This window comes from Python bivittatus, unplaced genomic scaffold (genome assembly GCF_059951505.1).
Source record: "Python bivittatus isolate LINGU-HERP-01145 unplaced genomic scaffold, Pbiv_v1 ctg000080_np1212, whole genome shotgun sequence".
Classification (NCBI taxonomy): Eukaryota; Metazoa; Chordata; class Lepidosauria; order Squamata; family Pythonidae; genus Python; species Python bivittatus.
The window spans coordinates 89,184,089-89,194,198 of record NW_028277035.1 but is presented as its reverse complement, the minus strand read 5'-3'; the positions used below and the strand labels follow the sequence as shown (position 1 = coordinate 89,194,198).

Here is a 10,110-nt window from a genome sequence, read left to right as displayed (position 1 = left end):
CTCTTGATCGCATTAAGGTGCATGGGGCCACAGAAGTAGAAGGAAGCAAGCACCCACCATGGCCTGCCCTGCCCTGCGCTGCCCTTCCTTGACTGGAAGCATTGCTGTTTGGCCTCTGGATGACGGAGTCAGAAGGTTTGGGACGGGAGCGGCCAGCAGCACACAGAGAGCTAATGGCTACGAGGTACATGTTGGGGTGATGGGTTGGCAGGTGAGCTTTCAGTGTCAGGGTAATTATTTGTGTACTGGTCCTGTCCGGTGCACTTGCTCTCAGATTTAGAAGACAGGTTGAAACATGATTTATTTCTTCTAGTCTTTGACTTAGAAGAGAAGTATCGTTTGGAAACACAGCTTCTTACTGCAACTTAAGGGATCTTTGATTTAGAATGAAAAATGGTGGTAGCAGAGCAGAAGGGGAAAGGGAGGAGAAGGGAAGTGACAGGGGCAGGTGGTAGCGGGAGGCAGAGAGGAACAGAAGGAGTAGAAGAGAGCTTAAGGCAGGTGGTCTGAAGTTCTTCCAACGTGATGACCTCCTTTGTACCATTATGTCAGGGGTGGAGAAGGAGCTCTCCGTTCCACTTATAGATCAAGAACCAAGCATGAATCTTCTCTCCAGCAAAATTTGCTTTAGGAAAAGTGAAGAGTTCAGCATGCGTATCGCCATCAAAAAATGCCACAAGGCCTTCTGAATAGTCCAAGGAAACTCGGATCCTTCTTGGGGGATGGCACAATGCCAAATTTGTCCTGGACTGAGTGATCGCCTCATACTTTCCATCAATTCGCTGCACTCCCCAGTAACCCCCACGAGGTTCAAGGACAATTGGCCCGTTTCTATTTGCAGACTCCCTAACAATTCCCACCCCCCACCAGTCTCCTCCCTCCACCACCTCCACCTCCCAGCAAAGCTTCCCAGAGGTAAAGCTCTCGTGGCTTAGGACACTGGCCATAACGTCGTATCTCAGAGGACTGCTGTTCACATTCTGTTTCATTCCTCTCCATCTCACGCTTTTCAAATCAGGTGATACATAGAGCTGGGGATGAGCTGTGCTTGGATCCAGGGTCAAATTTGCTGTGTGGAAGAAATAATGGAAAAATCTTCACCATTAATTGTGGAATTTTTAGCTCTTATTTGAAGAAATAATTTTTATAGCTATCATTTTGTTTTGCAAAAGTAGGACTCTAGAGCTGGGAAAAATTCAGGGAATTTTTCTAAAAGGAGATTACAGTTATGCTGATGTTAAATAGGTAATACAATTGAACACCATTAGTGATTTCAGAAGTATTCAGTACTATAGAGCTGATATCCCAGGGATCTATGACACTGATGGAGTTAGTGTTAAAATGGTAGGCTTCTGAAACCATGGTTTGCATGAAAATACTTTGACTTGTGTGTAAGATCCAAGGAGAAAGTCGTCAGGGGAAAGTTACAAAGGAAATTCTATTGTGATTGTCTTTTTTTTTTTAATGGTAGCAATTCTAGATAGAAGCACATGCAATTTGATTGTGCAAGAAAGCCACATTCATTGCAAAATCTGGACTCAATTAATTTTAGAAGAACGTTAGAATGTAGAAAAAAATAGCAAAAGGAGAATAGTTTGGGGATTGCACCATGTCACATAAATAAACCAGACATCAACGTGCCAAGATAAAATGTCTATGCAGATTGAAACACAATATATCACAATTCATGTGGTTTATCTGTATATCTGCCCTTTCAGAATCACATAGCTTTATTTCACCTAAAGATTACAAGTTAAAATAGAAATAAATGTAGTGTGGTACGCCTGCTTGTTGAAACATTTTGAGCCACAAAACCCCAAAAATGCATCTAAGAGATTGATTTGTGATGCCACTAAAAAAAAAAAGAAAGAAATAGCATGCCTGCACACACACAACTGTTTCCTTCCAAGATCGCAGAACGGAAACCCTCCTATAACTACATCTGGATGAGAATGGATGCTATGACACGAAATGTTGAGTATTGTATTTTAAGCCCAGTTAACGTTTTTTGTCCAGCTTGCAACTTAACAGAGTTTATGACTTAGCCACAGTAGGTGACAGAACAGAGGAGATGGGAGAAGATGAGGGATACCTCCTACTGATCAGCCTTTACATTTCCTAACCCTTCCAGTTTCAATCTGTTTGCCAAACTGTTCCTTCCTTGCAAATTACTCTTCTTGCACCTACAGTGGCTTCACGGCATGTCTGTACTTCACGCTGCTCCTGTCCTGTTTATGCCGGCTCCACTCAGAATGGATTTAGGAAAATCCTGCTTGGATCATTTTGGCAACAGCTGCAATATATTCGGTCCAGATTCAAGCTACCATATTGTCCCATTGGACAATTTCCAGGCTTCTGTTCCCTCCTGCCTTTCTTTCTCTTCTAGAATTCCATTGGCAGTTGCTTTGCTTCCTGTAGGTGGGGCTTCCTGGATTGACAGATGATAAATAGAGAGAGAGAGAGAGAGACGGACAGTTAGACACGCACACATATACATGTGTGTGTGTGTAAATATCCTAAATGAATACAGTGGTACCTCAGTTCACGAATGCTTCTGTTCACGACCAATTCGGGTCACGAACAGCACCATTCGCAAAATTTTGCTTCCGTTCACGAACTCCGCATCAGGTGATGAACAGGATCCGCGGCCATTTTCCCTCCCGTGACACATGGTCGTGGCTTCCTGTAGGGAGGGGGACTCTCCCTCCAAACAATAACCCCCTCCCCACCCGCCTTCCTGTCCTCCACGCCTCAAGCAAGGTTAGCGTTCTCTCTCTTTGTACTGTACTTTGTGTCATATTTTTGTGGTTTAAAAAAAAAATACATATGGTTCAGAACGGATTAACCGTATTTACATTAAACCTTATGGGAAAATTTGATTCGGGTCGCGACCAATTCGGGTCGCGACCAGAGTCGCGGAACGAATTAAGTTCGTGACCCGAGGTACCACTGTACTTCCCTCCATTCCTACTGAAATGTTTAAATGTGCTTTTTAAAACTCTCCTTTATTGAAATGTGCATCATTGTTTTTTCCAGTCACTTGAGACGAAAGGCTATTTGGGAGCTTCTACCTCAGATGACCAGAAAAATGATAAAATGATGGACTGATGGATTATCTGTCTGTCTGTCTGTCTATCTCATGTAGCTTGACTCTTAAACTATCAGAAGCAGATCCTGTAAAAATCAGTTTTGTTCTTGATTCTGTAACTTAGTGACATCTGAGGAAGAATCTCAGATGGACCACTATACTCTACCTGGATTTCAGTTCTCCTTATGAGTGAAAGAAGCAGGGTTACCTGTTATGTGGTTTTCAGCTGACCCACAAGGAATACATTTCTGCAGACAACTTCGGATCCCTTCCTTTGCCTTGACTCCCTTGCTAGGAACCTGAGTACCTTAAAGAATAGTTTGATGTTAGAATGAGGTCACCATCCTTTTCTTCTTCTTCATTTCATACAGAGAGAGTTTAAAGAGTTTATTAATATATGACATCTTTTGGAGAGGGTGTGTCACAGTCCTATTGCTCCAAGGACAGCTTTGGCTAAAACAAAGCCAAGGGCTACTTAGCTACTTGGTTCTTTCACCATGTTTAGGTGTTTGCAGACTGCAGATTTGAAGAGCACAAAGCCCAGTGTCAAAACAAACCCAGTGGCTCAATTCACAAGTTGACCACAAAAAACTCAGTTCCTGCAGTCTACTCATGAGGAGCAGCTGTTTGGAGTACAAGTGAGCAATCTCATGACCTCTTCTTTTTCTGGGAGTTGAAAATTCTGGGAGTTGAAGTCCATGCATCTTAAAGTTGCCAAGGTTGAGAAACACTGCTCTAAAGTCAGAATGTGGAGCTTTTCTTGGGCTAAAGACTTTGAGTGGCAAGCTGGGGAATGCAGAAAGAAAGGGGTACAGCCAGGACAAAAACTAAACTGAATTTGAATTTGTTATTCATTTAAAATCAGCCATACTTAATTCGATTACTTTTCAGTCATGGGCTTAATTCTTTCCCCCTTTCCATCACATTGATGGACTACTTCATTTGTTTTCTGTTCTTTTTATATTATTTTTTAATTGTTGTAAGCCACCTAGAGTCATGTATTTGAGATGGGTGGCCATACTGATGGATGGATCGATTGCGTGATTGAATGAAGGGATGAATAAATAAATAGAATTAAAAAGTACATTTGGATAACAAGCTTTGGTGACAGTCAAGATGGCCATGACTACAAGACTGAAGCTCTGCCCCTCTTTTATGTGGATTGCACACATGACCCACATAAAAAAGGGGTGGGGCTTTGCAGCCATCCTCCTGGATTTTTGGCCTCCCCTGTGGACCCTCGTGTTTGGTGATCTCTGTAGTCTATACCCCAGGCTTCCAAGAGCCCCACGCTCTATGCCTCTGCAGCGAATGGAACATATTGCGAGGGGAAGTGCAGTAAGATATTTATAACATCTGCTCCCCTCTCCTGTTAAAATGGGGAAGGAAGGAAGTGCTCTTTTCAAGTTTCTGAAAGGGGAAAGAGGAACAAGAGAGGTTCCCAGTGAATGAGCAAGTATTGACTTCCTTGCAACCAAGTGCTGGAGAGAACTGGGAGAGACAGACAAGGAAAAGGATAAATGGACATATTGATAGATTAAACAGGTGGGAAAAAAATGAGGGTTAGTTGGGATAAGATCGTGTTCTTACATATGTCTTCAATCATCTTTTTAAAGCATGCCGAAGAAAGCTCACATTTCAAAAACCATGATTTGTTTTCTTTTAAAACTAAAGTTGTGTCACTTTCAAGACCAACAGACTTATTTTGAAATCAGTTTTCTTTGAAATGTTAACAGTGGGGGGAAAATGATAGGATGGGTGGTTAGGGAGTTTTGTGCTTTCAGATCAACCTTGACTCCTGGCGACTGTGTGGACAGGTCCCTGCAGTTTTCTTGGCAAGATTTTTGGAAGTGGTTTGCCCTTGCATCCTTCTTCTTCCTATGACTGAGAGTGTGTGTCTGGCCCAAAGTCACTCAGCTGTCTTTGTGCTAAAGGCAGGACTAGATCTCATAGTCTCCTGGTTTTTGGCCTGGTGCCTTTAAACTGCTACCCCAGTCTGGTTCTCTCCAAATGATGGTGGAATATAATAAATATGATTTATGAGCATTTAAAGCAAAACTCAAAATATATGCAAGACCAGGATATCTGCTGAGAGGGATGCAGATGGGAGAGATAGTAAAAAACGTTATGATTATGACCATGACCGTGCCACCAAAGCCCTGCCTCCTTTCTCTAAGGTCGGGCTTTGATGGTGCAGTCAACAGCTGCCATCTTCACTTTTGTGACCCTCCCCCTCATGGATGCCTTTGCAAGACAATATTTCCTGCATTCCCTAACCCACCTTATATGGGTTATCTATCCCTATGTGGGATAACCTTAGGCTTATGTTATCTAGTATTTATCACGATAACACATCTGTTATATTGTTCAACTCTAGTTTTACAACTTCATTATGTCCCTTTCTCCCCACACAGCAACACTTCAGTGTCAGCAGTGTTGCCTGCATTCCTTCTTTCTGACCTCGTTGTTACAGCTTTTTTCTTCTTCCTCTAGTGGCCTTTTCAAACCTAATCACCTTTTAGACTTCTTGAGACTGTAAATCCATTTCATAGAGTTGTGGTCACAACGAAGCAGAAGGCCACAGGTGGGGAAGGCTGCCTGGTACTCATTAGTGTACAGATTAATATTCCAACCTGCCAACTGGGGAGGACATTCCATGCATTTGATCAAATGGATTCGGGTCCACAAACATGTCTATTGCAGCAAATCCACTGATGTTGGGTTCTTGCTATTCTCTGAGCTTGGATCTTTTCCTGCAGACATTTTGTTAAGTAACATCATCAGTGCATGAGAGAGTAAAGTTTGCTGACACATAAACACCATCTATGTGCCATTTAAAAGACATAGCCAAAGGTTGAGGAAGAAAGCAAACAGCCCAGAGCAGAGTGAACTAGAGCTATGGGGAGAGACAAAAGACACTGAAAATACAGACGTTTTGTTACCAAGCAACGTCACCTCATCCATGCATAGGAGGGTGAAGTTTGCTTGTTGTTTATATATATAGTACCTGGTGTTGTTTCTTGCCTCTCTGGGTGCGAGTTGCTTGGGATAATGTGCTCCGGGCTGTTTTTTTCCCCTCCCTTGACTTTTGGTTATGTCTTTTAAATGGCATGTAAATAGGGTTTATCTCCATGTGTCAGCAAACCCCACTCTCCCGTGCACTGATGATGTCATACAGCTTAGTAACAAAATGTCTGGAGGAAAACAACCAAGCTCAGAGAACGCCAAGAACCCAACACTTCAGTCTTGAGCTATGTTATTCTGCACTACTGAAAAGGATTCATCTTCAAGCTGATTCTTTTGGTTTCAGTCCTAAGCCTGGTTCCAAATTCAAGGTGGCTTTTTCTCCAAAGCAGACAGACACCCAATGGACAATGCTGTTTCTGGTTTGTGCTGTAGCAGACCGCTACCCTTTTAATATTTATTTATTTATTTATTTAACAAATTTATATGGCCTCCCAAATCACACACGGTGACTCTGGGTGGCTTACAGAATTAAGACCTATAATGTTGTTGTTTAGTCGTTAAGTCGTGTCCGACTCTTCGTGACCCCATGAACCACATTGCGCCAGGCCTTCCTGTCCTTCACTGCCTCCCTGAGTTTGCTCAGTTTCATGCTCATTGCTTCAGTGATGCTATCTAACCATCTCATCCTCTGCCGTCCTCTTCTCCTTTTGCCTTCAATCTTTCCCAGCATCAGGGTCTTCTCCAAAGAGATCTCTCTTCGCATTAGGTGACCAAAATATCTGAGCTTGAGCTTCATTATCGATCCTTCCAATGAGCAATCAGGGTTGATTTCCTTTAAGATTGACTGGTTTGACCTCCTAGCAGTCCAGGGGACTCTCAAGAGTCTTCTCCAGCACCACAGTTCAAAGGCATCAATTCTTCGGCGCTCGGCCTTTTTTATGGTCCAGCTCTCACAGCCATACATTACTACTGGAAAGACCTATAATACATACCAATAATCTCGCCAACCCAACCACCCTCCTGGCAGCAATGACATACTCCATTTGATTGGCTCCATATCAGCCGGGGGCTCTGGGCCTGCTGACAAAACCACATCTTCATGGTCTTCCGGGAAAGTATCAAGGTGGGGGCCAGTCTTATCTCCAGGAGAATGATATTCCCTAGGGAGGGAGCCACCACAGAGAAGGCCCTTTTTCTTGGTCCCACTAGAAAGTTATAAACTTTTAAAATTATGTCTTGATATTTGGCTGCTGGCTGGGACTTCAAGGACTATATCTGGAAAGTGCCTGGTTGAGGAAAGCTGGTATAGCAAGAAGTATATTTATTGGGGTTGTGCACCCTTCAAAAATGATCCAGAAGAAGTGCTTCAGTGTTGTTCTTCTGTACATTAAAGCACGCACATCTTTTTTAAGCTTCTGAAAGATCCTGCCGCTTTTAAAAAATAGCATGATTAATGCCACCCATCTTTCACGTGACTCTTCAAGCAGCTGCATCTTTGTTCAGGGTCACGCACAAGCCTGATCTAAGAAGTGTATGAATGAATGAACAACAGAGAGCTGTTGTGATTGCACAACGTCAAAACCCTTTTGCCAAAATCACTTCCCAAACCTGGTCAGCCCTAGTGGGGTTATTAGTCAGGGGTTGGGGGCTGACTTAGAAGGGCCAGCTTCTCTTTTCAGATTATAGGATGAAACCAGATCATTACCTGAAAAGATCAGAATGATCACCAGGCACTTCAGAACAATGCTTGCTATCAGCAATATCCCAAAAGCAATTCTGGCCCAGAAGCAAGATGAAGCATCTGTGGAACATTGGGGATAAATACAGTAAAAATCAATAACATTGGAAGATGTAAGAGTTCTTATGAAACTCTTGGAAGTTCATTGTAGCTGATGGATCCACTGCATGATATTGACAGGTATAGCAGGGGCATCTGCCATGTGTATGGGAGGGGGGGGTGTCAAAGAGTCGAGATGTGTAGGAAGCCATGGAGATGACCTTGGAGAAGCCATCCAGAAGCCATTAGGACAATAGCAGGTGCAAAAGAAGCATGTGTTAAGCCCAGGTTGGTGGGGAAAATATTAGAAAAAGACTGGTACCCCCATAATTCCCGGGGGTATAAGAGGGAGGGAAGGGAAAACACAGGCAAACTTGCAAGATTCTGTTACTATATTTCAATAAAATATAGTTCTAGTCTTCCTGTGGAGTCGGTTTCCTAATCTGGTCTACCTCATGGGGCTGACAAGATGGCAGCCGTGACAACGTAATCGAAGCCCTACCCCTTTTTTATGTATGTCACATCTGCAACAGATGTAAAAAAGAGATGAGGCTTCAGCTATGCGGTTGGGGCCACCACCTTGACTTTTTACACCCACACACCCCCAGTGGGTAACCTTGTGCTACAGCCTTGCAGATCAGCAAGTGGATGTCAGCTTTTAATAGAAACATTCTCCAGCTGAAGAGAAAACCAAACGCCAAGCATCGTTAAGCTCTTCAGAAACAAAACCGCTTCTTAAACCTAAGCGAAAAAAGAAAAAAAAACCAGCCACAAGGGCTGATACAGCTCAAGTATTATTCTACCCTAAGAACTGTTCTCATCTTAAAACCACATAAAAGCATCTCATTGTTAAGAAAAGCCCGTTTCAAATGTTAGTATTTCCAGGCATGTCAGTGAGAGTAGAACGTCACAGGCCACATTTTTTTACCCTCTTTGGACAGAGATGTAAAGTTGGTGGGCAGTTTGAAGCCTCTGGCCGGCCTGCAGTTCCCTTCTCTATTTTTTTGCCCCTGCGAGTCCCCTGTCCCTCCTCCCCCAATAATTTAGCTGCTGAAATGTGGTTGCAAAATAGCAATTTTAGCCGATGCCATTTTTTTCCCTCCTTTTCAAAACCCCAGGTTTTTCTTTGGGCTTTACCGTATGTTATTTTACATGAATATCAAACAAAATAGTCAAGCATAGCTTCGTGGTTAAAAAGTGAAGGCGATTAGAATATGAATTCAGTACCTTTGGGCTGAGTAGATCTTAGCAAGGGGAGAACTCTTGGTAGGTGCTGCGGTTGGTGATCCATGCTGACTAAAATATTCCTCCGTCTTAAAGTAACCTTTCAAAACAAAAATTGAAAACAAAAGAACCACAGGCAAAGAGAGAGAGAGAGAAGGAAGCTTAGTTTCCATTTCTTAACAGCCTCTGCTATCACTTTATAAATTTTATCAATGAAGCAGAAGATGCATTTTTGAATGCTCCCTCCTGGAATTAAACTGTTTGCCAATTATTCTTGGGAGCATCTCCAAATTTGGTTGGTTTTTACTTTAGCTGCGGTTAGCTTCCAGACAAAACCAGTCCTATTTATTCAACCCTTTTATTTGATGAGTAAATATTTATTTTTCTGTTCCTGTGGTTCAGTGTAACTGCACCAGTAAAAGTGTAACTGCACCGGTACACTTTTATCGGAGCTCGTAACTTCCATAATAACTTTCACTTGCTCTTTTTGAACTTAGGCATCTGTCTTTAAGCTACTCTTTACTCACACCTGTATCTGCTACTAAGTACAGACTCTGTTTGCATGAACCAGAGCAGGGGTATCTGTAGGACTGGAGGCTTTCATTAAAATTACTAAAGGGGCCTCACGCCGTTGTACTGAAGGTCCACCCCTTTTCTACGTGTGTGTGATGTCAAAATGCATATCCCAAAGAGGTGGGGCTTGCACTGTGACAGCACAACTCTGCTCTCATCACTCCCCTCTTTCCTTCCCACCATACCCCATAGATACCTCTGAACTGGTACTTCTAACCAGTGTTACTGAACATTTTTACTCTATAAGAGAACCGCAGGTAAGGATATATGAGAATTGCCCCCATCATTTATACAGTAATGAGAGAGTATTCAGCAAGGAGATGGGGCCAAAATCCAAGGCAACTGAGAAACTGCAAGGTCCTGAATCTGAACTATGGTCCTCTAAAATAGGACTACTCAACAACTTTCAGAACCTGTGTGGATCAAATAGTTTGAGGGAGACCTAATGAAAAAGCAACCAAAAATGGTCGGTCTGGTGGTG

General features: G+C 42.8%; 1 protein-coding gene across 1 annotated transcript; it reads right to left on the bottom strand.

Moving 5' to 3' along the window:
- Positions 1-282: 282 nt before the first annotated feature.
- On the bottom strand, positions 283-9,152 carry LOC148216796 (butyrophilin subfamily 1 member A1-like). Its single transcript, XM_088134616.1, has 4 exons — positions 9,060-9,152; positions 7,761-7,856; positions 3,297-3,395; positions 283-1,069 (listed from the first exon to the last, which is right to left on the bottom strand). Exons 1-4 carry the CDS (start codon positions 9,121-9,123, stop codon positions 549-551), a joined length of 780 nt encoding a protein of 259 aa, XP_087990742.1. The 5' UTR covers positions 9,124-9,152; the 3' UTR covers positions 283-548.
- Positions 9,153-10,110: the final 958 nt, after the last annotated feature.

Bases quoted from the DNA above. Each gene is read 5' to 3' on its own strand.
- LOC148216796 (XM_088134616.1), bottom strand. From the start codon at position 9,123: ATGGATCACCAACCGCAGCACCTACCAAGAGTTCTCCCCTTGCTAAGA. The intron at 7,857-9,059 runs GTACTGAATTCA...AATGTTCCACAG, and splicing joins AAGATCTACTCAGCCCAAAG to ATGCTTCATCTTGCTTCTGG. The intron at 3,396-7,760 runs GTAATGATCTGG...CTATTCTTTAAG, and splicing joins GATCATTCTGATCTTTTCAG to GTACTCAGGTTCCTAGCAAG.